This window comes from Egretta garzetta, unplaced genomic scaffold (assembly GCF_000687185.1).
Source record: "Egretta garzetta isolate BGI_Z169 unplaced genomic scaffold, ASM68718v1 scaffold33, whole genome shotgun sequence".
NCBI classification, from domain to species: Eukaryota; Metazoa; Chordata; class Aves; order Pelecaniformes; family Ardeidae; genus Egretta; species Egretta garzetta.
This window is the reverse complement of record NW_009259250.1, coordinates 1,865,823-1,892,644: the sequence shown is the minus strand read 5'-3', so window position 1 is coordinate 1,892,644 and position 26,822 is coordinate 1,865,823. Positions and strand designations below refer to the sequence as shown.

The 26,822-nt window shown below is 43.8% G+C and overlaps 1 protein-coding gene across 1 annotated transcript in view; it reads left to right on the top strand.

Annotated features, from left to right (window-relative positions):
* The window catches only part of CELSR1 (cadherin EGF LAG seven-pass G-type receptor 1), a gene marked incomplete at its 5' end in the record, with an annotated part of 169,995 nt that overhangs the window by 59,415 nt on the left and 83,758 nt on the right, over window positions 1-26,822 (top strand). The window contains one exon of the mRNA XM_035891689.1: window positions 11,492-12,130. Within this exon, the coding sequence (XP_035747582.1) occupies window positions 11,492-12,130 (639 nt within the window). The remainder of the gene's footprint in view (window positions 1-11,491; window positions 12,131-26,822) is intronic.

Below are 26,822 nucleotides of genomic sequence, written 5' to 3'. Positions count from 1 at the left end.
CCTCGGCAGAGTAGGAAAGAAAGATCTGTCGCCCAGAAGAGAAAGAAGGAGTCACCCTGCCCTTGGCCAGAAGCACGAGACTGCCGGGCAGAGTCTAGCCTGGTACACTCCTGGTGATGCCCTGCTAAAGCTGTGGTAAGAGCAAGGATGTATTGACAGCCCCAGTGTTTTCCTCTGTTATCCAGTGTAGTAAATTCCTTTAGAAGATAATCTTTTGCTTGTAGAAATTGTCGGGTAGCCTTATATTTGTTCTAGAATGCAAAATTCCCGTTTTGCTCAAGATCTGTGTCTTGCAAAGTGTCTGGCAGAAAATTTTATCTGATTCTTAAAGTGAATCATGTAGTCCTGAATCCATTTCTACAGCTCAACTGAATAGAAATCATTAGATAGGCATTTGAGATTATAGTACCTTTCCTGAGGATCAGTGTAGATTCTGCATTTCACCAGTGGCTCCGAGTCACTGATGTTACCCACTTTAATCTGTCGTAACTTGACCTGCCCTTTCTCTGCATCAGCTTCCCAAGATGACGTACGGCGATAGGAGTCAAGCTCTTGCATTCTCCTGATTTTGTCTGTGGGGCCCCTTTTCTCTTTGGGAAAGTTTTGGAGAGAAAAATACCCACTGTAGGTTCAGGACTATAGAAACAGGAAACAAGTGCTTTGTCCCTTTTGATTCATGTCCAGCATACTAGTTTTAACGGCAGGGATCCAAGAATAATCTTCTCAGTTGACCGTGTGGCCAAAAATACGATGATCTCATTGCCAGTGGCAAGTGACACGTAGATGGTTAGCTAAGCAAAGTTCTTTTTTGTTTTCACATTGCATTTTCAAAGGATTGTGTGGGTTGCCTATCAACAGACACAAAGGACATAGAATTTTTTCTATAAATATTGCCAGTGCCTGGTGAGTCTTTCCCAAAACTACCAAAGTTTGGTAAAGGTGGTTTTGCCTGTTTATCTTTCTGTTCTTATTTCTTTGTTTTAATCACGTGATGCAAGCAAGTATTTTTATTTCAGTTTCTTATTTGCTTAAGTTCTATTTCCTCAAGTTTCTTATTTGCTTATTTTCTTCTTATTGTGCTTAACTCAGTAGACCTCGGTTAACAGAAAAGATCGGTAGAACCGGTCAGTTGGGAATCTAGTAAGAAAAAAGAAAACCTATTCCCATTGAAACCAAAAATGGGGGGGAATGCGATATTTTGTTGAAGAAAATATTTTCATTCTAGGGATTTCTAATCAATTCAGGCTAATTGAAAGTCTAAATTCTTCAGGCTGTGGAAGGTGGGTGTATTTTGTGCTGGATGGCAGCAAATGGACCTTGATGGTCCCCATCACTTCTCTTGATTTTGATCTACTTCTCCTTAAAAACTCGCAAATACTGGTTGAACTTGAGAGAGAGAGAGAGAAAAGAGAGAGTTACAAAGGCTCTGAAACTTTTCCTTTAGGACATGTGTGTTACAGGTGGGACATACATGCCCCGGTCATTGCTCCCATCAACAAATTTGATGTGAGAGCGTTACCGTGCACATGTGGGTCCCTTGTGTTTCAGTGTGTTGGAATCTCCTGGGGCAGAAGGAGTAGCTGAACCAACCTTTCCTGTGCCCGGTGCACACGGATGCTGACATGTAGCCATTACTGCTTCTCCTTCCTCGGATGGATAGCCCCCTGGTTTTTTCTTGTATTAATTTGCAAATGATCTTATGATGACTGAAACTACAGAAAACTGAAAAAAAAATACATGTATGCCTAAGAACCCTCTTTAGTTTCCCAAGTTGTGCTTCAGCAGAGCACAAGTGCAGTCAGCAACCTGTTGAGCTGTCACAGCTGGATTTTTCTGGTGTTTTTTCTGTTTCAGGGAGCTGGGCAAGTTCCTACATTGCCCAGTATATCAATAACTCTTTCAGCTCATACGTAGCTCTTCTGAAAGCTTGGCTGTAAACAGAAATGACATCAGAAAAACGTGACCATCGTCTTTTTTCATTGTTCCCTCCTTTGTTTTCCAGTCAAGATAGCAAGCCTGAACTCCGTCCAGTGGGAAGTGTCCCCGTGATTTCACTGTGGGTTGCAGCAAGGAGCAAAGTGTATCTCCAGGCAAAAGGAACATGGGAACATGGAGACATTTAGAAAAATAAACGTGACAGATCTCATTTAGCTGACACTGTTTTGAAAGGAACCCTTTGAGGTTACTAATAGGCGGTACGGGTGCAAACACTGAGGCAGAGAAGCTATTTCCTTATCACTGCTCCTGGTCTTGAAACTCCCAGGCCCCAACCCCAAGTCTTCCCCCACACCATTGCCATCCCCAAAATAGTTTTCATACACTCCTGCTTTGAAACTGCAGAGAGAGGTTTGAGCGGAGCCCTGGCTTGCCTGGGGAAGTTCTTGCTTTAATCAGACCAAGTGAGTACAAATGTTTGCAAGGGGATGTGTAGCTACGAGGAGAATGGAAGCTTTTGTGGGGACCCATCGGTCGCTCCCCGGCAGCATGGCCGGGCACCCCACGTGGGGGCTCTCTCTTTTGAAGTGGGGTTGGTGACGTAAAAGCGAGTCTCGGGGTAAACACGCTGCTGTTATCTTACTCTGTACAAAATACATCATTTACTTGAAGACCATCCCTGAATGAAGATTAATGCTGGAGCATCCCATGACTGCAGTTTAGTTTGTCCGGTGCTTTCATGGATCTTTGAGAAACCTGTTTCAAGTCCTGAATACAGCTGGTTACAGCTGGGAAGGCAGAGATGCCCATGAATAGCGCTTTGGCTGTGGGGTGAGTGGGTGACGGAGCTCCCCGTTCCTGGGCTTCATGCACCCCGACACTCGCCGGCATCTCCTCCTGCCCAGCAGTGCCCCCTCCAAGCCACTGCAGCCACCGCTGCCGTGCGCTGCGAGATGTGGCTGCTGGCAATGTGAGCCTGCTGGGAAACCAGCGCTTGTCTTTTGGCTGGGGACATTTACCTATGCATTTAATTAAATTAGAATGAAAATGTAAATGATATTAAAACCCTTTAAAGTTCAGAGAGGCCTAAAAATTATCGCAGTAATTAGGCAATAATTTTGATTATATATGAAACGAGATAAAGCTTTACAGGAGGTGGCGGAGCCCCCAGCAAGTCAGTCTGTGAGTCCGTCTGGTGTAGTGATCTGGAGTGGAGTTTTTCATCTGAACAGGTCCGATGAGTGCCATGAGACGCACAGCCTCTGTGGAGGTTGCCATGAAAAGAAAACCTGCCTCTCCAGCTGGAGTAGAAAAGCTGCTTCACAGCCAGGTGGGGGACGGCAGGCAGGGAGCTGGCCCCAGCCACGACGCTGGGGCGGGCTCAGCCCCGCCGCCGAGCGTGGCCGGGCAGAGGACTAACAAGGAAAACCAGTTGAGGTACGCGCAGAGCCCAGGAAGGAAAATCCGTTTGCATTGTAGCTAGCGGGGAAATCTCCTTGTCAGTAAAATGGCCTGGAAGGAGCTGGTGATTGGTGTGCTCACGCTATCTTCCCACATACCGTACTTCCCTCTAAGTATCCTTCACCCTTCTGCTTTCTGCTTGGGACAGGGACTTGTTTCCGCCTGCCTTGCCACTGCTGCATCCCTGCCAGCTTCCCCTGCCTGCGCCTTGTACCCCCCAGCAGTTGTACCCCGTGTGCCCCAGGTACCTGAAGAGCAAGCAGTGATGCTGCGGGAGGGTGTTGGGGGAAGTCAGGTGTCTTTTCAGCCTCGCTGCAGCCAGAACGCAGGAGTGCTTATTCCTGACAGCAGATCCAACTTGCCTTCCTTCCCACCCTCCAGAAATATTCCCCCAGACTAGTGTTACCAACCCAATTAGCATTTCAGAATTCTCAGCTTGCAGGTGCTGGTTTCAGAAAGGGTAATGGCAGTCTTGTACAATGTTGAGCAATCCAATTGGCATCGATTCGTTCTTAATCCCCTGTCCAAGTTGCAAACCAAAATGCGGTTTTTTTTTTCTGTTCAGTATTGTGTACAAAGTAAATAATCCTGAACAGTACAGGCTACATTAAAGATAATGATGCCAAAATTAGTCTGTTTTTTATTCTTACACATGCCGGGAATTCACAGTTGCTTTACACAGAGTTTCTCCTCCCGCAGCTTGGGGGTTTTTTTGCTGTCTGATTTAGCTGGTGCTGCTATGGCTGCTGCCAAGGGGACCAGGCAGTGAGAGCTGCTGTGAGTCGCAAGCCCCAGATCCCACCGCCCACCTTCCCCAGGTGTCGCAGATACCCATCTCTGTCAGGGTGAAAAGATGACTCGTCTTGCAAAAAGAAGTACCTGAAAGCTTGACATGAAATGTTTTTAAGAGCGTCTACAGCCTGTGAGCATCAGAGGTGGCTTTGCCTGGAAGTGTCTGGCCAGACTTGTCGGGATCCTTTGCTTGTACTGACCCCAACATCATTTCAGAAATGCGGGTATGGCTAACGCTGTCACGGGGCAGTGCAGTTCCACCCCAGCCACAACTCTGGTACGTACCCCGTGTCCTGGGTGGGCTGGGGCAGCCCCCTTGGGGGCTCTGAGCTGTCCCAGCGGCAGTGGGATGGTGCTGGAGGCAGTGTGATTAATGCTGGTTTGGGGAGAGCTGCTTGCTGGTGCAGTCATACATAGGCGTGCTTGTCCAACGTGAACCTTCAGCACTGTGTGAAAATAGATAATTATATTTATATATCCTTTCCAAAAGTCTGATCCTTTCCAATAGGTCCACATGCCAGCATGGACCATTGCCTGTCCTCCGTCAATCTTCCAGCCTTGGACTCATTAATCCCAAATACCTTCTTTTCCCCCTAGAGACATGATTTCCCCAGGACACTCCCCTCCCGTGTAGCTCAGCCAGGACTGAGTCCCCGTTGCCAGTGTGCTTGCATACCCCAAGGAGCTCAGCTGCCTTCTGTTTTACCTTGCCCTGTGATCTAAAATCCCCCCATAACACCACGTAACACATCTTTCTCTTCCCCCTTCCTGTGTCTGTTCTGAACCCTCTTTTTTTCAAAGGACACCAGGCAACATTGGCCAGTGTTTTCAAAACTGAGATTCTGCAGAAGGGCAGCTGCAAGCTGCTCATCCTTCCTGGAAGTTTAGAGATGTCGAGGTACTGATTCAGACACCTGATTTTAGGAAAACCCTTCCAACCTTTACAACTCGTGCTGCACCATCCATGTTGCATGCTTCTACTGTCTGCATGCTTGCCCTCCTCATCCCTCGTCTTTTGCTTTATGATCTTGCCGTCTTGGTTTTCAACCCTGAGCCTTTTCCTGGGCATAGTGTTGCTCTGGTTTGGGGCTGCCAGGTTGAGAAAGAAGCTCTGCACGAGTGCGCTGGCAAGGACTCAGGGAATTAGGCTCTAGGCCCAATTTTGGCCGGGAGTGAAGCCCACTGAAGTCAATGGGAATCTTCCTGTTGACGTAATGGGGTTTGGAGCAGACCTGGGCTTCGACGTTCTTCAGAGCACTGATTCCAGCATGAACCTTTGGCACTGTGTGAATAATAGATGATTATTTTTATATATCCTTTCCAAAGCCCACAACTTGTGTTGGCAGTCAGTGCTCCCAAGTGCATGAAGCTGAGACTGGCAGTCTGAAACAAAGGGACAAAAGTAATGACGAAAGCTTCATGTGGCCAAGGGGAATCATTTCCATGTCATTTCATCTGACTTGATATGAAGAAGGAATTGCTCATCAGTGGCTTTTCCAATCCCAACGAAAGGGAGCCTTTGACAGAATCCAGTAGTGCCTGATTAAGAAATGATAGGACGTTATACAAAATACACTTATATTTTTCCAAAAGGAGGTATATATCTCAAGGAAATTACTTTTCTGTTATTGCACCATTTAGTATCACTTTTCTCTAGCAGAAGAGAAATTTGTACTTTTATCTGTTCCTACCAAAACCCAGGAAACTACTTAGGGATGCATGGTGGAGGTTTGCCACTGCCCATCCCTCTGGCCTTTCACAGATGTAAGGCCAACAGCAGCCCCCACGTCCTTTGCCAAGGTGCCCTCAAACTGGGGTCACATACACAGCTTCTGTCCTGAAACACTTCTTCAGTGAGGCTGCTCGCTAACTGGGAAGACTCTGGGGTAGGGTCTCTATAAATTCACAGTTACGCCTATTTTCATTTTCCTTTCTGGTGATGTTTTCTGCTGGTTTGGCAAAGCATCTTACTTAGGTTCCCACCCACCATTTCCTGTGCTGTTTACTTTCTTTCAGGATATTTTCTCTGTGCTATAAGACCCCGAACTTTTCCATAACATAGAAAATATTTTAAAGATTTTTCTTATGGATGCTCGTAGACTCCTCATTTCTATACATAGAAGTTCAGCTTTGTAGTGTCTACAGCAGTGCTTTGGAAGGGACAATATTAATACACTGACATTTTACGCATTTTAAATCTGTTTCCGTGGTGGTGGAAGCACAATGCAAGGAAGGCACTCAGCCCTGCAAGACTTGCAGTCTTTCTGAGGCAAGCTGAAGCTTAGCGCAGGCCTATGCATCTCATTTTTATGGACGTCTGCTGATTTTTTACTGCTGTTTGCTCAGTGGGAAGCATGGTTTGGGTTCCAGCTCTGCTCAAGCAGCCAAGTATTGCCTGTGGTCTCCCTTGCTACGAGCTGGTGCTACTTACGTGCTACTGCTGCCCAAGTGGTGGAGGGGATACTAAAAGTATGGCATCCTCGCTGTTAAATCAAAATCAAGGCTTAGTACTGGACTAGGTGTGTATTAACCCCCTTATGTGGCTGGAAGCAATGGGGGACAGAGGTTTGATCATTCAAAGGCGTGTTACCAAGCGATATTTGCTACCCATGGCCATGATTGCTTCACATGAGCTGGGAAGAGCAAGAGGTTATTTGAACCTATGGAGTGTCCTTATTCTTCATTTTGCTAGCCAAGGAGACTGCATAGCTGTTGTAAACTCTGACATCTGTTAATTCCAGATGCATTACCAAGTGGAATTGGAATAGATGTCGGTTGGGCTATCTATGAAAAAAAGGTCTGATGCTAAAGCATCTATATAAAATACTCAGCTTTGATATGCAGCCCTAAGACCTTTGTATATAATAAACCAAAAAAGTGTTTATTATTTTGTTTCTGCCAACTTAAAAAACAACCAAAAAGATCCTTTCTGGCCAGGTACTGCCATTGCCAAATGTTCATTTCAGTTGAACTTTGCTGTGTTTACATTTCTAGATAATAAAATTCTTCGGTTTATGGACTGCCAGAAGATAGAAAGCTGAGATTAAAGTCTCGGATTTGATTTGGTTTGTCATAAACTAAGGGTAATCATGGAACAATGATTATTTAATCAATTCTTAGTTATTAGTGTATTTTAGAGAGGTTCAAGCTTTTGTCAGCCTTACTGTCTTCTTTTTTCTTTGTAACGCGTCAGGGTAAGTGATTGCTATTGAATCTTTTCATTAGTTTGATGGAGGATGAAGATGGGTAGTTCTGTTTTTAAGGGGCCTATTCACCAATGACAGTGACACAAAAGACAACAGTCTGCTTTGATTTCCACCTTCTGGAGATTTCTTTTGTAGAAAGCATAGCTAAAATAATATTGCCAGGATATAAATTCAGTGTGCAGGGACTGCGTTTGTAATGAACACCTCTTCTCCTGTGCGGCTACCCAGCCGTCCAGAATCTTCTTTGTCCATTCACTGACGTGTGAGACGTGAAAAGTCTTCTATTTTAATCTTTCCACCTTGTTTTTGATAAACCGGGCTGCAATGGCTTTTGAAAGAACTTTTTATGATTTGTTTAGGATATTGATGTTGCCTTCATTACCCCAGTATCTCAGCATTCCAGCGTCTGCACCCACTACCCCACAGTGTACATCTAAGTGCCATTATCCCCGCTTTATGGAAGAGAAACTTGAGGACAGAGTGACAAAAGCCATTGGCGCAAGGGGTTTAGGAGCCAACCCCGCAAAAGGACAGATCAAACCCAATCTTCCTCCTTGGCCCATCCTGCATTTCTCTTTTCTCAGGCTATCCGGGTGGCAGGGGCTTGGGCTGCTAAGATCCAGGCTGCCTGCTCGAGCCACTCTTAGCAGGATGCCTGTGCGTCCCATCTGCCAGCACGGCCCATGTTTTTAGAGCTTCTTCAGGAAGACTCCTGCATCCAGCTGGTTTGCTGAAGCCAAGCAGATGATGGCTGTGAGAATGGGTGACAGCTAAGCCTTGTGTATGTGTATGTGTTCATCTGTGCCGAGGTCTGCTCCAAAGAGTAAAGTGTAGCCAGAGTTCCTCCGGTGCAGCATCACTTGAAGGGTGTTTTGCAACCCTGACTGAAACCATCTTGCATCTGCCAAAACATGATAGGGACTTTTTTTAAAGCTGTATCCTAAGACCTTTGCAAAGTCAGGCTGTTAGAGCTTTTTTAGCAGAGTAACAGATTGGCTGTGCGTGTATAGCAGACAGCTGCATATGGTAGGCCCGTCAGGCAGTGAAAGGACATAGAGTATCACCATTCCATAAAATAGTACTCCTAATATTATTTTTCTCACATTTCTGCTGGTAAACATTTGAAACTTCCATGGAGTATTACACCTCTGAATCTCAAAACACTTATCTTATCATGTGTTTAGGGCTTAATTCAATTCCCAATGAAGACGAGGACAAAATTTCCACTTTGTTGCACTTTTGCCAGCCCTCAAAGTGAATGTTGTCTGTTGGAAGTAGAATAGATACTAATTTGGTCCCATAAAACCACAGATTGTTTCAACTTTCCACAAATTTCTGAATGAATAGATAGATGATCGGGTCCCGTGATGCTGCTCTCAGACTCGCTGGTGATATGAAAGAGGCGCTTGTCCAGCGGGCTGTATAGCCTGGCCGCTCTTTTGTTGCCTATAGAACACATGCCCAGCTCCTTTTTACTCTTTTTTATTTTAATGCTCTGCAACCGGGCTGCAGAAAGCCGAATTGGCTTTTAAAACACGACTTCATTTTGCAGCGATACGTCTGTGCCCGGTTTTCTTTTGTGCTGCCTGCGGAACAAGGAGGCTGTGTGGTATCTGACACCGGGCTTTTTCCAGTGATTTATTAACTGTGTCAGAATAGCTGTTGTGAATGCTGGGAAGCTCTTGCATATGGTGACAGTTGATATTGATTATGACAGTTTGTAGACTCTAGTGCGTTGTCAGACAGTGGATCGTATTTTGTCTTCTTACTATACATACCATGGGCTATAGATCATAGTGTTTTCTTAAGAAAAGGACCCATTGTCCGGCATTGTCGCTGGTATGAGTGAACTTCTGTAGCGTATTGTGCAACAAATAGCAAAATAGTTCAGGCACCCTATGGGACAGGCAGGCAAATGTCAACTGCTTTAGGAAGAAAAAAAAAAGTGAATAGTTTGTTCTGCTTCTGGCCTTTCAGGGGAGGGAGCCAGGCAGTTGACTGAAGTGGGTAAACTAGTCTGAGGGTGTCGTTCCTGAAAATAGGGTGCATCCTGTATTGCCTGTTGGCCAGAAATCGACGGACCGTGGCAAGAGGAGGAGGTGGTCGCAGTGAGGATTTGGGCTACCCATCATTTTTAAAGGTTGCTTTGGGTCTTGGTAGAGGCTGAAACCACACGTTTCTAGAATGAGTCTGAGGAGGAGGAGACAAAGATTGCTACAAACTCGGGAGAAAGTCCAAGCTGGCGCGTGAGCCTCTGTGAAGGGCACATCAAACAGATCACCCCGGATAATGACCTCTTCTGACTGTTTGGTTTTAGCTAGGCAGTAGTAAAGTAGCACACAGGAGAAAACATTTGCCTATTTGCCTAAAAGCTGCTTCAGTGTAGAAAAAAGTCAAGAGTTGAGCTTTTACAGATAACCTGATCAGGAGGAGGGAGTCAAAAGCCATTTGGTTAATTACGCAGCCATAATTTACTATATTGCTACTGTGTTATTGGAGGACAAGTCTTCCAACAATATATTTATTTTTAAAACAAAATAGTGTTTGCAGTGTAGCGGTGACAGTGAATAGGAAAGGAGCCATTCAGATTTCTCTGTTCTTGACAGACCTTTTATAGGAGACCTAATGGGTCGTAAACTTTCACTTTGAAAGTAAGCATTAGGAAAATGACCTTTAGCAATGCGTGATATTAGAATTTTGATCTCACTGGGTTTAGATTGATTCAATTGCAGTCTCTGCTGCGATTTTACATTGATGTGATTCAAAATCCATTTCCAGACATACCTTATGGTTTAATTGAAATAAATGTAATAGCAGATCACTTCTGAAATGGTTATTTCTGGGATACTTTGGGCCAACACTATGGCACTGAGCTGGGACCTAGGGGAACTGGGTACAGTTCTTAACACCCACTGTGGGCCTGATATTGGCCACTCAAACCAGTTCATCTCTCTCATGAGATGAACTCACCCCCATTTCTGGTTGTTTATTTACACTGTGAGATCTTTGGGAAGGAACATTTCCTATCAGAAGCCAGTCTTGATCTCTCCTGGGGTTTCTAGATGCTGCTGTAATACTAACCATATTTTCTGTAATGCGATCTGTATTTTCTTAATGAGTCCTTAATGTTAGCAAGGAGACAGAATTGAACTAAGTGGTTTGGTTTCAGTGATGATGCAACTTCCCATTCCATGCTCACATTGAATTTGGATTAATTATAGCACTCACTGTGTCACAATTATGTTTCATAATGATAGAATGCTCTCGAGTTTTGACATTCCCAGTACTATGGTAAGCCTCAGGGTGTACTGAGATTTTACAGTGGCATCTCTCAGTCCAGTGTCGGGTATTAGCACTGTATTTATATATTTACAAGTTTTATTGCAGAACATCCACAGCAATATCAGAAATGCTCTAAAGGAAGAATAAAATGGAAGAGTTTTTAAATGTCTGCTTTTCGCTACAGACGTATTTTATTCAATTTTTTTTTCTAATTTTCGTAAAGTATGTTGAAGAAGTTAGGTGTGAAGAATGAAGAAGTTCAAGTGTTTGAGTGTGAAGAGTTGTTTCCTAAAGTGACCTTTATGTAAAGCTCTGGTCGCAATTCTCTGTCTGTGCATAGTCCTGGCTCCTTATGCCTGAGACCACGCCCGGAGAAGGTAATTTTGGTGGTGTGCTGTGAAAAGTGACAACCTCCCAGCACCGTTTGTAGTGACTTGTATGGAGATCTATTCAGTGACTATCCTGAGAGGCCCCTTCCCCTTGGCTTCCCCTTGGCCATCCTGAGGCTCTCAGGCCCTCTCAGTTTGCTCACTAGCCTTTGCCAGTTGTTTGCCTGGGATGTTCTCCAGGTGTTCTGGGCTCTTCAAGATGTCTCTGGTCCCTTGAGTTGCAATCCTTAAAAGATTTTGTTTTGTTTTCCTGAGTAAAGACATTGGTAATCACTGCAGAAGGTGGATACATTTCCCTTTCCCATCCTGGTGCCCTGAAATGCCTCGCAGGTCTGTTTCTATTTCCAGGAGACTGCAGGAGCCTCCTTGTCTGTAGGTTGAAGCCTGCTCTCTGATGCCACTGTTATCTTCCTCTCTTCCCTTCAGATGGTGTCCACAGCGTCACGGCAGTCTGCACCCTGCGGGTCACCATCATCACGGACGACATGCTCACCAACAGTATCACGGTGCGGCTGGAGAACATGTCCCAGGAGAGGTTCCTTTCTCCCCTCCTGTCCCTGTTTGTGGAGGGGGTGGCGACAGTGCTGTCTACCGCCAAGGACGGCATCTTTGTTTTCAACATCCAAAATGACACAGACGTCAGCTCCAATATTTTGAATGTGACCTTCTCAGCTTTGCTCCCCGGTGGCATTCGAAACAAGTTCTTCCCCTCTGAGGACCTGCAGGAGCAGATCTACCTCAACAGGACCCTGCTGACCATGATTTCCACGCAGAGAGTGCTGCCCTTCGACGACAACATCTGCTTGCGTGAGCCCTGCGAGAACTACATGAAGTGTGTCTCTGTCCTGAAGTTCGACAGCTCGGCCCCGTTCATCAGCTCCAACACCGTCCTGTTCCGCCCCATCCACCCCATCAACGGGCTGCGGTGCCGATGCCCCCCGGGCTTCACAGGCGACTACTGCGAGACGGAGATTGATCTCTGCTACTCCAACCCCTGCGGGAGCAACGGGCTGTGCCGGAGCCGAGAAGGGGGCTACACTTGCGAGTGCTACGAGGACTACACTGGTATGTGTTTATCTTATCTTTGACCCATGATTCATATGTTAGACCAGGCCAGCTTATTTATAAGTCAGGCCAGCTCTCTGTCAAGCTGAAATTGCTGACATTCTTAGTCAAAGGGAGAAAAACTCCTGGAGCTGCCTTCTGGTCAGGAGAAAGCTTGTGAGCATCACACATCGCTTAGGGTGGGTCCCGTGGCACTTAAAGCAAGTCCTGTGTCTTAGTGCACACATGGTGGTAGGAACCATGCATTGCTCCAGGCCATGAGGGGGGCCAAAGCTGCTGAAGCAACTCACGTTGTGTGAATGTCTTCTCAAAACGCTTTATGCAAACATATTTCTTTTATCTGGAAGCAGAAAGGTGGGACACACCCCCTGGTCCATGGTTTTGCTTGTTTAGGTGTCCTGGCCCCTTAGCAGTCTCCTCATACCAGGGTATAGTGGGAGTGCACAGCCTCGGTAGGAGGTCATCAACACTTGGTTGTCAAGAAGCATAGAGCATGAGGATAGTTCATAGTCCCAAGGAACTGCTATAATACACATTTATGGGAAGTACTGAAAGTCAGCTCCAGTGTGTATATGTCCAGATAAACTCCAGAAGGACATAGCTGCTTCCAGGCCTGTCTCCAGCAGCCTGCTGAGGAACGTACTTTGCCTCATCATGGACTTGACAGTTAATAAAGATCAAAGTGCTGCTTCTCAAATACTCCTGAGAAGTTATGGAAGAATATTAGCTGCATGTTTTCTGGTGCTTCAGTAAAGTCAGTGGGATTATTTATGTATTTGAAATTGCACATGCAGTTAGGCATTCTGCACTGACGTGCTGCTGGCTGTAATTTATGCTGATGGCTCAGCAATGTCTTGTGTGACCCCCACAAACAAGGGGTGAAGCAGAGGGGGCTGTTCCCAATGCTGCCTCTCACTGCTGAAGTTATAAAAAATTGAAAACGTAAATTATTTATGTTTCCATGAAAAAAAAATATCTAGATGATGTGTATGCCTACTGGGCAGGATCCAGCTGTCCAGGTGGAAGGGTTTTCTTTCACTTTCTGTGGCTTTTGGCTCAGGGCTCTAATTAGAAATGCGACGGTGGAAGGAGCCAGCAGCCAGTGAGCAGGGACATTACAGCAGCAAGTGAGCTGGGCTTTCCCCAGCAGGGGGGACAGGAGATGCTCCCCGAGATCAGAGAGGGGCTTGGGGCAGCAGGAACTTCCTAAGGGAAGGCAGAAAAACTTTTTACCTGATCAGCAAAACCCTGAATAGAACTGTGAGGTGGTTGGGTTACTTGGTCTTTGTGGAGGAGTCATGTTCCTGACAGGCTTCTCATGAATGACTTCCACAATCAAATAAAGTCCATTATCCATTACATACAGCATACCTGCAGCATTGGGCATCACAAAACAGATTTTATGACCAGTTGATTTAATTTAACATGTTTATGTACTATTATACTGTAAAAATGAATGGTGAGAAGAAGCAAGTTTCATTACACAAAGATATGCATATAGAGAGAGTTAATTCATCTATGTCTTCAGTTTTGGAATGACATGCATTCCTACATCACACTTTGAGGGTCTCTTGCTAGAAAAAAAGGGTAAATGTACTTGAAAAATGAAAGAGAATAGTCTTATATTAATAATTGATGAACATATTTAATAATTAATGCTGTAGTCAGAACAGTCACAGTATACATATTTAGAGGAGAGGCACCATATTACTCACACACAAAGATCTGATCTGTAACCATATTTCCAGTGCATAGTTGTGGAGTTAAAAATTAACTGCCCTGATGCCAGGATATTAAAGTGATCAGAAGTTAAGGAGTGAGCACTCCTTATAGCCTTGCCATCTTTAGGTTTCAGGGTTAACGACACTTCAGAGAAGCACTTTATTCTTTGGAAGGACAGCTCGGGTCATGATCGCAGTCAGGTTTGCCAGGGGAGAACACACCCAGCCATGATAAAAGGGCTCTGGAATCCCTTATCCTGTAAATTGATACAAATGTTATTGATTATTTCCGGTTTATTGCGGAATCAATACAGTAGAAATTCAGTATCTACTCTATGGTTTGTTTACATTACATTAGCGCCTTTAGGCTCCATGTTGCATGAGAATGTTTTTCGTCAAACCTAACACGCTTACCCGCACATGGTGGTCATTAGTTGGTTGATTTTCATCCCCTTTACAGAACGAGATGAAAAATGTTATCAAAAAGTAGTCCATTACCAGAAATACTTTATGAAGATGCATTACTGAATCTTGTCCCAATCTCCCTTAAGAACTTTTATTTTACCTATGATTTTGTACTTTCTTTAAATACATTCATAGCCATCTGCAAGTTCAGTTTATACCTATTAATATGTGTTTTCCACTTGTATATAAATATTTCTTGTTTACAACAATCCGGATTTTATATCTATTTAATATTTAAACAGCAAGAGGTTGGTTTAAATAGCAGCAGTGTGTCTTGGCTCACAGAATGCAGCGTTTGTAAAACGGAATGAGCAGAGAATTGCTAAGGCAATTGGGAGATTCTGGTGTTACCGAAATGTTACCACAGTATTAACTCAGTGTAGTACCATACCAGTATGAGGTACTTATGAATCTTTGAATTAATTGTAAAGGATAAAACATGAATGGTAATGGTCAATGAAATGCAGCCTGCTCTGGAGCTCTCGTGTTTCCATTTCTTAATTAAGAGCCTATGTAGAAAAATAATTACAAGAAAATTCTGAGATCTGTCATCTCTCTGGGGAGATAGGCTGCAACTCGATGAGAAGTCGCTACACAATCATAACCCTGTACTGAATCTATCTGACTGGTCGCCTGTTAAAAATACAGCTTTTATTTCCTGTAGAAGATAATTATGCCGTATCTTAATCAGTTGGAATTTACCCCCGTTTTTCCACCCTGCTTTGAAGCCCTCCATTTGTTTTGATGTAATTGTTAGTCATTTATAGATGATGAAAGTTTCTCTGTCTTCGGGAGTCTTCTGTTACGGGCACAAAGGTAAAATGAGCTTCTACAAGATATTTCTGAAACCTGAAGACTGGCTAGTTTGGGGTGATTTGGAATTAGCTTCACTTCCTGTGATGTACGGACGTGAGTGAAGAAGGACATATATTTTTAAGCTTTTTTTTTTTCCAGAATAGCGACCCCTTTAGCTTCTTTTCTTTATAGACAAATTAGTGTAGAGAAGTAAACAACATACACACTAACAACTGTGCCATTGATGGCAGGGAGCTGCATGCACGGCTACAGGGTTAAAGGATGTAATTTAAGTTAAACAAACAAATTTAATGAACTTGAACACTGTGGAAATCCTGTGTAATTTTTTTCAGCTTTATTTCATGTGTCTTTGAGCGCTGCAGAAGAAGATGAACTATAGGTGAAGGCTTGGACAGAGGTGGAAGTGTCTGTACTCCCCAGGGGCAAACCCCTGAAGAGCAAAGGCATCGTGCCGTCCACACTGGTTTTGGAGGCACGGTTGCCACAGTGGTTCCTGAATGCGCTGTACTTCCAGCCCCATCCCGATCCCTCCTATAGGACAGTCCACTGCGGCCATAAGTTGCCCCCTTTTTGGGTGTGAATTCCCAAGATTCCTGCCCTGCTGCGAGTGGGCGCCTCCCCCCATTGCTGGGTCTTCCCGCAGCTCTCACCGCAGTTCGGTGCCCGTGGTCCTTCCGCTCAGCAGCCGCCGCAACCGCTCTCCTCTACGGTTGTGCTCCCAAAAAGTGAAATGTAATTTTCACAGAACAAAAGCACTCCCAAGGGGGAAAAAAGCCCCAACCCCTGAAATAAGGAAGAGATTTAATGTTCCCACAGTTCTCCTTAGCACAGGTCATTCTCTCTGCCTCCTTTGCTACCTAACCCCTAGCAAGGAGCAATTTCTAGGGAAAAAGATCATCAGAGAATTTCCCATATCCTCTGCGTCTCTCCTTGGATTTCACTTCAGAGAGCAGAGAAATCTTAAGTGGTTGTAAATCTTCTAGTAATCAAATACAGCCATTAGAGAACTTTTACATGTTATACATTTTTCCTCCTAATTTATTTTTGTGATACCATATTGAGATGAGGAATCGTGACATGTAACTTGGCCGCTGTGAATTCTGACTTTGTGTCCTGAGAAGGTAATTATAGCTGTTCTCACAGCATCGTGCCAGAAGTCCCTATTCGTATTGTTTAGTAAGTTCTCGGTGGTGGGCTCTTGCAAACGTATAGCAGTAAAGGTGAAGATTTGCTTCTGTGTTATCTTTACTTATATCCATTCTTCAGATAGTAATTTCCCAGCTCGGTCTGATACCAGATTCTCATTTTTCAGGCCAGAGAGATTTATTTGGGAGAATTTCAGCTTTCAAGTAGAGAAACCTGGCAGCCAGGGTAGCCGTAATGAGTGTCTTATCTTGGGCGAGAGGGTCTGAAATTCCACTCTCGGTTACACTTCTGCAGCTCTGCTGGAGCGGTGGGATCACAGGCGTGTAACAGCCAAAATCCTGTGCAGCAAACCTTCGCTTCATTCCTTCGGGTTCCTTACTGTGTCTTTAACTCCTTGTTTAGCTTATGGAAGGCCATGCTTTTGCAGCGGCAAGGCTGAACAAAGATTATCCTCACAGGGTCATGGGGTTTTGCCAGCACTTTCAAACATCTGTGACCAAGTTTGTCTTTGCCACAAAACACCAAATAAGAAATTCTATCGTTCCCAAACACTCCCATATTGTCTACAGTATGGGACAACTTTGTGGGTCATCTCTCTGATACCTCATTCAGATGTTAAGGTGATGCAGTGAGGGCACTAAAATGTTTTGTGTTGTTGCTGCCTTAACAAGTGTCCCTTAGTCCAGGTCTTCAAAGTTGCACTGCTGGATTCCAGGTGCATTTATATAATAAACATACAAACACAGTGGCAAGGTCAAGTACTGTTAAAAATGGTATATTAATTTTCAAGAGTTTATTTACAGCTATTAGGGTGCTGGGTGATTTGCACCATTTTCAGAATTTAAAGGCTGTATCTTTTCCCATTTGCAAAAGCTTTAACAGTTTTTTATGAAGTTTTTCTGCTGATTCTGGCTGACTATCAGCCTTTTAATAACTTTTGTTGTTTCTTGGTGCCTCAGAGGAGGATACCTGGTTGCCTTTCCTTGCAGTTTCTGTATGGCAGTAGCGGGAGAAAGCTTATGTAGGGTGATTGCACCCCAGTGAAGGTTTGTATAACGTTGCAGGTCTAGAAATTTTTCTTCCTTTTCAGCAGTGCTATGCCATGCTGTTGTTTTGATGTTTGTAGTGAAACGAAGTCTTTAATAACTGCAACAGTTTCCCTTTGATTGCTGTGGACCTGTCACTCGCTGCAGCTGAGATAAGTTTTTCATATCTGATGGAGAGATAAATGATTGCTTGCTTGTAAGATCCTTCCTTAGGATTAGTTTTGTTGTCTGCACAGATGTCCCAGCCCAGTCTTGTCCATCAAATTGCAGCTTTCTCTGTCTCATCAGCATGGAATTTTTGCAAGGAAAGCCCTCTTCTGCCTTTATTGAACAGGCAGACATCTCTGTTGGCATAGGCATGGCAAGCTGTGTCCCTGTGGTTGGCAGCAGTTGCGTACAGGTGGGTACCTCTGTTTCTTCCCAGCCTGTGGCCCCTTCCAAGCCCCAGGGGCTCGCAGCACTTGGGCGGCTGGCAAGGACCCCGTGAGCAGTGCAGCGGATGGTCTAGAAGCAGAGCTTAACTCCTCCAAACATTTTTCAGAGCATGACTGGTGCAAAAGCTGGAAAAGCCTATAATTTTCTCTTTTATGATCTTCACCACTCAGCTAAGTACTGTGAGACATAGCATCTCTTAAATCTTGCTCTCAGGGCTTTGAAGTTTCCCCATGTGAGCATTGCATTTACCCATGCCGAAAAGCAATGAACCCCAGATGTCGCCTCATGAGCTGACTTGGTATCTAAACATATAAGAAACCCATGCAACCTATTCTTTGCAATTAGCCATGGATAATAAGTCTTCCATTGGCTCTTGGGCACTGCATGCAGCATTTAAAGAGTGCAGCAGTCAATGGTGATATTTACTTTCCTTTCCTTTTAATGCGATGTCCATTTTGTGTCACGAATTCCTGAAAATAAATATTAGTTTTGCATATTCAGATTAAGCAGTATCACCTGGCAAAATTATTGGGTTTGGGTCTATACATATTGTCACAGAACTATGACTTCAGATCATTACAAGCTGTACCTATACAAAACACTTTTCATCTAAGGATTGCTATGGACTCTGCAAAAGTTACTAACTGCAAAGGAAGCCCCTGAGACACTCCTTTGAGCCAGAGGGAACACCCTCACCAAAGGGATGGGAAGCTGAGGCACAGTATCTTCATCTCTTACAGGTCGCATAAAAGCAGTCTGTGGCAAGCCCGGAGCCACTGAGGCAGCTCTTCTGCACCGTTCCTGGGCTGCCCATAGCTGGAAACCTGGGGGAGATCCCCGTGAAAGACATTTCTTTCCTGACACAGACTCTCAGCAGAAGCCTGTGTGCCCGCTCACCCTCTGTGCTTAACTTAGATTTATTGTGTACGTTAAAATGGGTCCATGCTTGGTTTTTTGTTGAGGCTCACTGTTTGTATGTGCCGGGATGGGGCCAGCATGCCACAGCCTCATGGCTGGACCCAGGTGATACTGGGTTGGACCTGAGGCTATGGCCCAGATAGCACCACTGCCTGACTGCTTGCTCCAGAAGATAACTGAAACAATAAAAAGAGAGTAAAGTTGCATTTTTATATGACACAGTCAAAAGCTGAAGTCTATTAAACTTTTAAATATTGTCATGTTTCTGTTGATTATATTTCTGTCCATGTCACCAAGTCACAGGAGGTGAATGTTGGAAATCTGGAGTTTATAGCAGATTCACAGGACTCACTGAAGAGGTCTACCACTTCTGTAGGTGAATTTTTATCTGGAGGATATGTACTACAGCTAATCTTCAACCTATGCTTCACTTGTCAGGATGCAAAAAGCCTTTTCTAATTGGATTATTGTGGTGTATGTGTTAACAGTTTGGTTCTCAAACGGTGTAAATGGCCTGCAGCCTTCATATCAATCTGCTATGCCTTTTCCTAAACTCAAGCAAAGAATTTTATCGCATTACCTGATGTGCATGAGCTAGCTACTCTTTAAAGATTGAAAGTTTTCCCAGTCGTGTACAAACCTTCCCTTGCCCCCCCACCCTGAGATGCTGCTCGTGGGATGATCTTTGATTCAGCTGAACTTCCGCAAGTGCTGGGGGTTCGGATGCCTCAGCTGGAATCTCGCATCTTATCATCCTTGCCCGTGGAAATACTTGCACTGATCAAAGTCCTTTGCTGTCGTGTGGAAGCCTAGCTACAGACTTAATGTTGTGTTTGTTCTTTTTAACTAGTTTTAGAATGCTTTGACCAGACTTCTGTTCTTACCAGGCGCTCCCACAGTGCTTTGTAAAAGCAAGCAGCAGGTCACACGCTGGCGTAATCGCTTAGCCCTGCCGTTGGAAGCTACCTTAGAAATTCATCTCCAAGATACTTAGGAATTCAGCTCTTTCAAACAGTTCAGCGTCTAGGAAATCCTCCTTACTGATTACAGCTTATCTTCTTTTGCTTCTCCTTGAAATGGCTGTGTGGCTGGCCTGTTGTTCTCTTCATTTACCCACTTCCCTTATTTGTCACCCACAGAGTTTATCACTGATGATTTTACTCTTTCTCTCCCATTGTTGATAATTTCAGGTAGCATATAGCTAAAATTCAGTGTCCAAAGAACTTGGGCAATAACTTGTTTGAGGATGGTTCCATGCTTACAATTACAATTTTTACACCTACTTGCTATTAATGCCATTGATGTCTGTTAGATTACGTTACAATATGGGGAGAAGGTAGGTTCTTGATTGCGGGCTGTACGGTATGATATCACGGAGCTTGCAGACGTGAGAGGCCTGCGAGCACACTGGGGCATGACGGTGTTGCAGCTGCTGAACAAGTGCTGCCCCAGCTCTTCTACAATGTAGAGGTTTAATATCAAGCCCTAATGCCCAGGTATAATCATGGGATCATAGGATGGTTTGGGTTGGAAGGAACCTTCAAAGATCATCTAGTCCAACCCCCTGCCATGGCTAACATTGGCTTCAGTCTCTTTTGTTAAAGTCAAACCTCGTTAAATCCCTGATGTGAAGAGAACACATTTGACCCTGAAGCCGTACCAAGCTAAGCTCCTGTTTGCCGTCCAGTTTTACGTGAGCAAGGCAGACTGCTAACCTGGTGTGGGTACCTGCCTACCTCTGGCACCTGACCTCTCCTTCCCACCTCTTGGCAAGAAAATGTCCTACAAGTATGAGCTTAGCGGTTCGTGGTGTTCAGTGGGAGAGGGATACGTATGGAGCGCCTTGGGTTTCCTTCTGGCAATCTGGTTAACAACAGACCAGTCTAAATGTAGACTTTGTTCTAGAATACATGAAATCTCTTTTATTGTCTTTAACCTGTTGTACATATGTTTCTTTTTGAATTATCTTGCTTCATCAATTTTCAGCAGTTTTTAGGCTATTGACTTGTACTCCTGGTTTTATATCGATGGGATTTCTGTTACCACACCTGTATGTGTGTCGCAATTCTCCCAGGCTTTTTGCAAACCTTTGTTATAATGCATTTGCTTATCTTCATTGGTATAACAAAAGAAAAAAGTGAAAGGCGGAGCGTATTTACATGAAGTGGAGCTATTTGATATTATAATTTCGTAGGTACATGTAAAACCACTCCCCAATGACGTAGCTAAATTCCCACACGCTATCATAATTGTAAACATCTATATGCATTGCAGAACATTGATCTGAGAGAAACTACACACACTGAGGTTTGGTTTAATTAAAATATTTTAAATAGCAGTTTATTAAACAACAGCCAACTTCTCTGTGACCGTGGTTTACAGTTTTGTTTTTATTAATTTAGCAGAGTTGAGCCTTGTCTGATGTAAGACTTGGGTTTTTTTCTCATAGTTTTTTTTTAATGTCAGATAGATTAGCTGGATAAAATTTTAAACTGCACGTAAGCCACACAAACACATTCTAATACATCAAAACATACACTTGCTAAGTGTCAAAATAGCCCATATATTATACTATCCTTTAAGTGGGGGGTTTTTTTGCCAATGGCTAGGTGGGTTGGTTGTTTTTTTCTTACTAAAAAAGGAAAAGAGAAAGGAGGAGAAAAAACACAACAACTTGCCTTTAAGTTATTTGTGGGGAAGATAAAATCATAATGAGATAGTATTTTTTCAAATACGCCTTGTGTTCTGAAAAGCCCTTCACAATTTTCAGAGCAGATCAGAGGTGAAAGCTAAAAAAAGAAATTCTGGGAAGGCTAGAATTAAATATTTTAAACCTTCCAGAAAAAAAAAGAAATTTAACTTCCAAGGAACAAGGTAACGAGGCTCCTTTTCTCCTGGCTGTAAATACAAAACTGGGAAACAAAAGTAGGAAGCCCCCTTACAATTCAGCAAGACTGAATTAGGAGCAGCACATTGGGCTTCTGGGTGTACTTATAATGCCCAAGTTAGACGTTTTTATTTTCATCAGTAGATAAACAACAGGAAATCAGACTGTTGGGTGCAGAGATGAGGATTTCAGGATGATGTTTCAGGCAGCAAAAAAGTATAAAGTATTTTCTTGTGTGTCTGTTCTTTGTGTTATGATGATTGAAAGTTTCGACAGTTGAGCATCAGACCGAGGCACTTGGCCTTGAACATCAAGATAATTACAGTTCTGCAATACAGTTGTGCAGAGCATGGTGGGAACCACAACTTCATTGTTGTTGCAAATGCTCTTTTGTTTAGAGCATCATGGTTCAGTGCCTGCATCCCAGCCCCTGCTCCTCCTGGGGCAGGTTTTGTTCTCCGACCCACACTGTACGGTGCCCTTGAATTGCAGCTTCCCGAGCAGTCGTCGGCCCGAATTTTCAGTTTCTGAAAATCAAGATGAAGATATTTTACTTCAGGCTTTCTCTCAAATTCTCCATAGCTAAGTAAATGAGAGCTATAATACAGCATTTTCAAAGGTAATACTTAGAAAACATTTTAATTAGATCGAGCCACCCAGCTTCAGGGGGTCAGCACAGTGATGTGCATATTGTAAGAAACATTATTATGAAGATGACTGTCTTAATAATTAAACATGATCTAGACGACATAGTAAAGTACATTAACTCTAACAAGAGGGTAATCATTTCAAGTGACTTCAAAATTAAATCATATTTTACGCAAAGGCTGAATTTTAATCTACTAAACTGTTGTAACAAGAGTTAAGTAAAAGTTGTGGAAGCTGCCTGGATTAATTTTTGATGAGTCTGTTTAAAAATTTTATTTAAAAGTAACTTCTTGATTTCTACCTATTCTGTAGATTTAAAATAGATTGATTTAGAGATTTTCTGTGTGAGTGGTATGAGACATTACAATGGCCTTTTCAAGAGTGATCAGGAAAAAGTCGGCTTCACTGATTAAGTTGGTTTTTGTTTTCAGTTTATGTTTACTGACCTGTGTAGGAAATATTTTTGAGACTACCAAAACATAAGATTATGGGATTATCTTTTTAACCCTAATCCTTTTAATTTGACAAGCAAAGGGGCATTTTTGATTGTTTTCAAAATTTGCCTTCAGTGTATAACAATGGAAATCTGATGAGCATCAGATTGTTTTTACCAGCTCTGTCTACTCCGTCAAGCAAAACCTCTGAACCCGTACGATCCACAGTAAAGACAGTTATGCAGTACTTCTAAGTATAACTTTCTTTTAACCTAATACTTCTCATATAAAACGAAAGTACAAAGCTTTGAAATCCTAGCCTCCTAAGATGTAATTACAATAGTTGATGTACTTTAAGCATGTTTTTCAGTTGCTTTATTAATATTTTATGGCTATTCTTCAATTATTCTCACTAATTGGCCATTATGCTTCTTTCCACCAGAGCTTCAGGGACCTCCTAAGATGTTAAGGAGCATGGTGTGGTTTGAGCTCTGCCTATTTCTAAATGCCATCATTTTTACCATTGGACTACACAGTAGATGAGAGGGTGAGATTTGCCTGTGAAAAGTTCTAATTTATGGAAAACTCAACATGCAGGATCTCACCCATCTTCCCTTGATGGAGGTGTGCAGAGTTAGCTGCTTGTGCAGTTAATCCTGGCGGGCTGCTGGGGACCAGGGCAGATGGTTTCTTCTGTGCTTCGTCTCTTGTTCTGAGCCAAAACATCAAGTCTGTAACAGCTACATGGAGAAAATTAAATGGGATCCTAGTGGAACAAGGGCTGGACTCTGCTAAAGAAAACAGTGATGTTTGCCATTGAAAGGGAGACCCTGATCTCCCTGGGCTCTCTTCCTGAGCTCTTTTCTTTCTTCCTCTCTTTCTGAGGTCAGTTATTTGCAAGTAGGCTTCATTTTTCAACTGCCTTAAGATGTTAATTTGCTCACAAATGAGTGCTAGAGCTTTCCCCTTCCCTACAAATTTGGGAACTGGTAGTTGCAGCAGCCCTGGTCTGTGGAAAGCAGCTTAGGGAAAACAGGCTGAAAGTGAGCGGGTGCCTGGCAGTGCCTGAAAGCACGTCTGGTTTTCTGAGTCCTGAGCTCCCGTTGATAAAAGATGTTATTGCACACACACCCTTGGCACCACACCTCGCTTGCTTTCCTCATTCACATAAATAGTTTAATATATTTTGAAAAGCCTGGTGTGAGGCCACAGTGGCCTGTGGAACAACAACCTTGGGGAATTAACGGTGCCAGCGGTGGCATTCAGTGCCCAATAAAAAATGCAACTTTGCCTGATGAAATAGTCTTTTTCTGTGGTCTGAGCAGAGGCACACCGAGTCTATGAGGTGCCCTTTTTCTTTCTCACTGCTGCCCATGGAAGGAGGAGGTGAGAACAAGGCATGGCAGCCAGTTCCCATGCTGCGGTGCCTGCAGGTAGGCAGGGATGCAAATACGGACCAGAGTGCCAAGGCTGTCCCTAAGGGAGTGTGTCCTGCAAGCCGCGGTGGCTGCTCCAGCCTTCGGTTCCTTCCGTGTGCCCCTCCTGGAGTAACGCTCCTGGAGATGAGTCAATGGGCACAGAGAGCAGAGAAAAAACCCAATATCAGATGTATATATAGGAAAGGTAGAGGATGGTTGTTTTTCTTAAAAATAAATGGAGGGAGGGATATTCCTCTATAAATGAATATAAGTATGTTACACAGTGGTGTGGTTTGTGCTTACACCTACAGGTTTCTCATTGGTTTTAAGGTGGGATTTTAAGGAAGAGATTTATTCCAAGTAAGACATAACGCAAATTGCAGACACAATGGCATAATCTAACTTGGGTTTTATCTTTGACATCTGCAGTAATGTTTTCCCCCTACTAAATACATGCAGAGATAAAGCTTAGGCTTTTGAAAGGCACTGCTTCATCACCATATCTTAACCCCCAATAAGTCCAATTTGCATGATAAATTGTATTACATATAAACCTGCCACAGAACTCAACATAAACTGGAAATTTCGGTGTGTTTCTTTTTTCTCTTGTGTTGTATATAGACCTGGGTGAGAGACAGAACCTAAAAATGTCTCTAAAGCTTTAACTTACAGGTCAAATGGAGAGGGAGATGGCACCTTGTGAGGGCACTGTACATTGCAGCGAATGGTTCAATAATTTACAGAGCTTAGAAATAGTTGTAAAATCAGCCAAGGGTAAAGATTAAGCCATTAAGAAATTAGCCGTTGGATCCCATAGAGCAAAAATTATTGGTAGCTAGCTGTGGCAGGCTGAAGGCATGGATGTTTTATTTCTCATTCTCCTCCACCACATCTAACACATTCAAAAAAAATGCTTTTCCTCAACATCTCCTCAGAAGCCTGGGGGTGATTATGCCCAGTGCCATGGGAGCAAGCGGCAAGGAGAAGCCAGGCACGTTGCATACACTTCTTTTTTACTGTAGTGTTGGGCTCCTTGCCCACCAGAGTGCTATAGGAAAAACAAAATCGCAATACTTGTGGTAAGTGTTGATAGCACTTCTGGTGCTCGCACCGCTCCTGGCCTCGCTGCTGGAAGGTGAAAGCTGAGCTATCTGGTGTGGAGAGCGTGGAAGCTGAATGACTGAGAATTTTTAATCCTCAACAAATATATGGGGGAGAGAGCACAGATACTAAAGACTCAGTCATGACTTTTGTCTGTGCTCTGTTCCTGCCAGCACTGGTGGAAGTTGCATGGGAGGACATGGTCCAGTGACTATTCAAATTGAGCATATATCATCTTGAGAACATGCTCATAATTTCTGGAATCCACAGACTAATTCATTTCTCCAACAGATGTGCCCCAAATATCACTAATCCTCCTCAGTATTGTTTCTTTTTTTCCCCCAATTATTCCTTCTCATTTAAATGCAAAACCACAAAAAAAACCCAAATCCCAAATCATCCATCCATCCACCCATCCCTGCAGGGTGTCTTTTGTTTTGCTTTGTTTTTTGACCAGGGAAGGGGAGGAGGCGAGAAGAGGAACATCTTTGCTCATGCTGGTGCTGCGCGTAGGGTCTTAGGCCTGATTTGGGACTGCCAAGGGGCCAGAGGCCGGTTCAGTGGCTGCTCTGCATGTGCGATGCATCAGTAGGCACAGCCCGAAGCAGCTTGAGAGATGGTGACCTGAGCTTCCCTGCTCTTGCCTCTGTAAAATACAGTTTAGCTTGGCTGCTAGCAGGGAAGGATCAGGAGGTGGGATGGGGTCCTGGCCTTTCCCTTGCCTGTTTGGCCAAGGCAGTTTTTCATCGTGGTCCTTCTCCTCCCAGGAGTGTGCAGGACCCCAGAGCATACGGGGTGCAGATGCTATCCCCAAGGACTCTGGTGGGAAGAAGAGTTGGGAAAGATCGAGTAACATCTTCCTGTTGGGGTGGGAGTGGGAATGGGAGCTCCCTCAGAGCGCCGGGTTTGGTCATGTGTTTTGGGCTGGAATTTGACCACCAAGAGCTCTCACATGCCTTGGGGCCTGCAGATGCCACCCGCAGCTTCAGAGGCAAATGAAAGAAAATAAAAAGCCTCCCATGTTCATTATTTTGGAGCATCTCATGATTAAAGATCTCATGACCTTTATTTAGTCCAGTCTCATGATTTTTGGAAATCTGATTTGTGAGTTACCAAGGATGCCCAGGGGGAACTTTGTGGAAGAAGGCACAGGGAAGGGAGAAGGTTGATGGTAAAGGAGAAGGATGATGCATAGCTGAGAAAGCACCGGTAGTTCTGCACACTCTCTTCCCGCCAGCTCAGAGCTTAGTGCTTATGCCCATAGAAATTAAACTGGATCCAGAGATGAAACAGCAATTTCCTGAATATCTTATTATAAGATTGTTTTCTATCTATCACTTCAGAGAGCTACTCGGCAAGCTATATATAGATATAGTGTGAGAGAGGAATGTTTTTGTTGTTATTTTGCTTAGTGTTTTAAATTCAGGTTACTCTCTTGCAAATCTTGTTAAATCTGGAACAGTTAGCAACTTAAATTACAAAGGACAGCTGTCATTACGAGCCACAGGGATTTAGTCCTGAACAGTGGGAGTGAATGTCTCTGTGTGTTGTGTGTGCTTGCCTGTGTTTATGTATTTATGTATTATTTTACTTTAACCTGTTTCCCATAATCTGTCTTTACAGTGCAGAAAGCAGCAAAGGGCACTGATTTTAATTT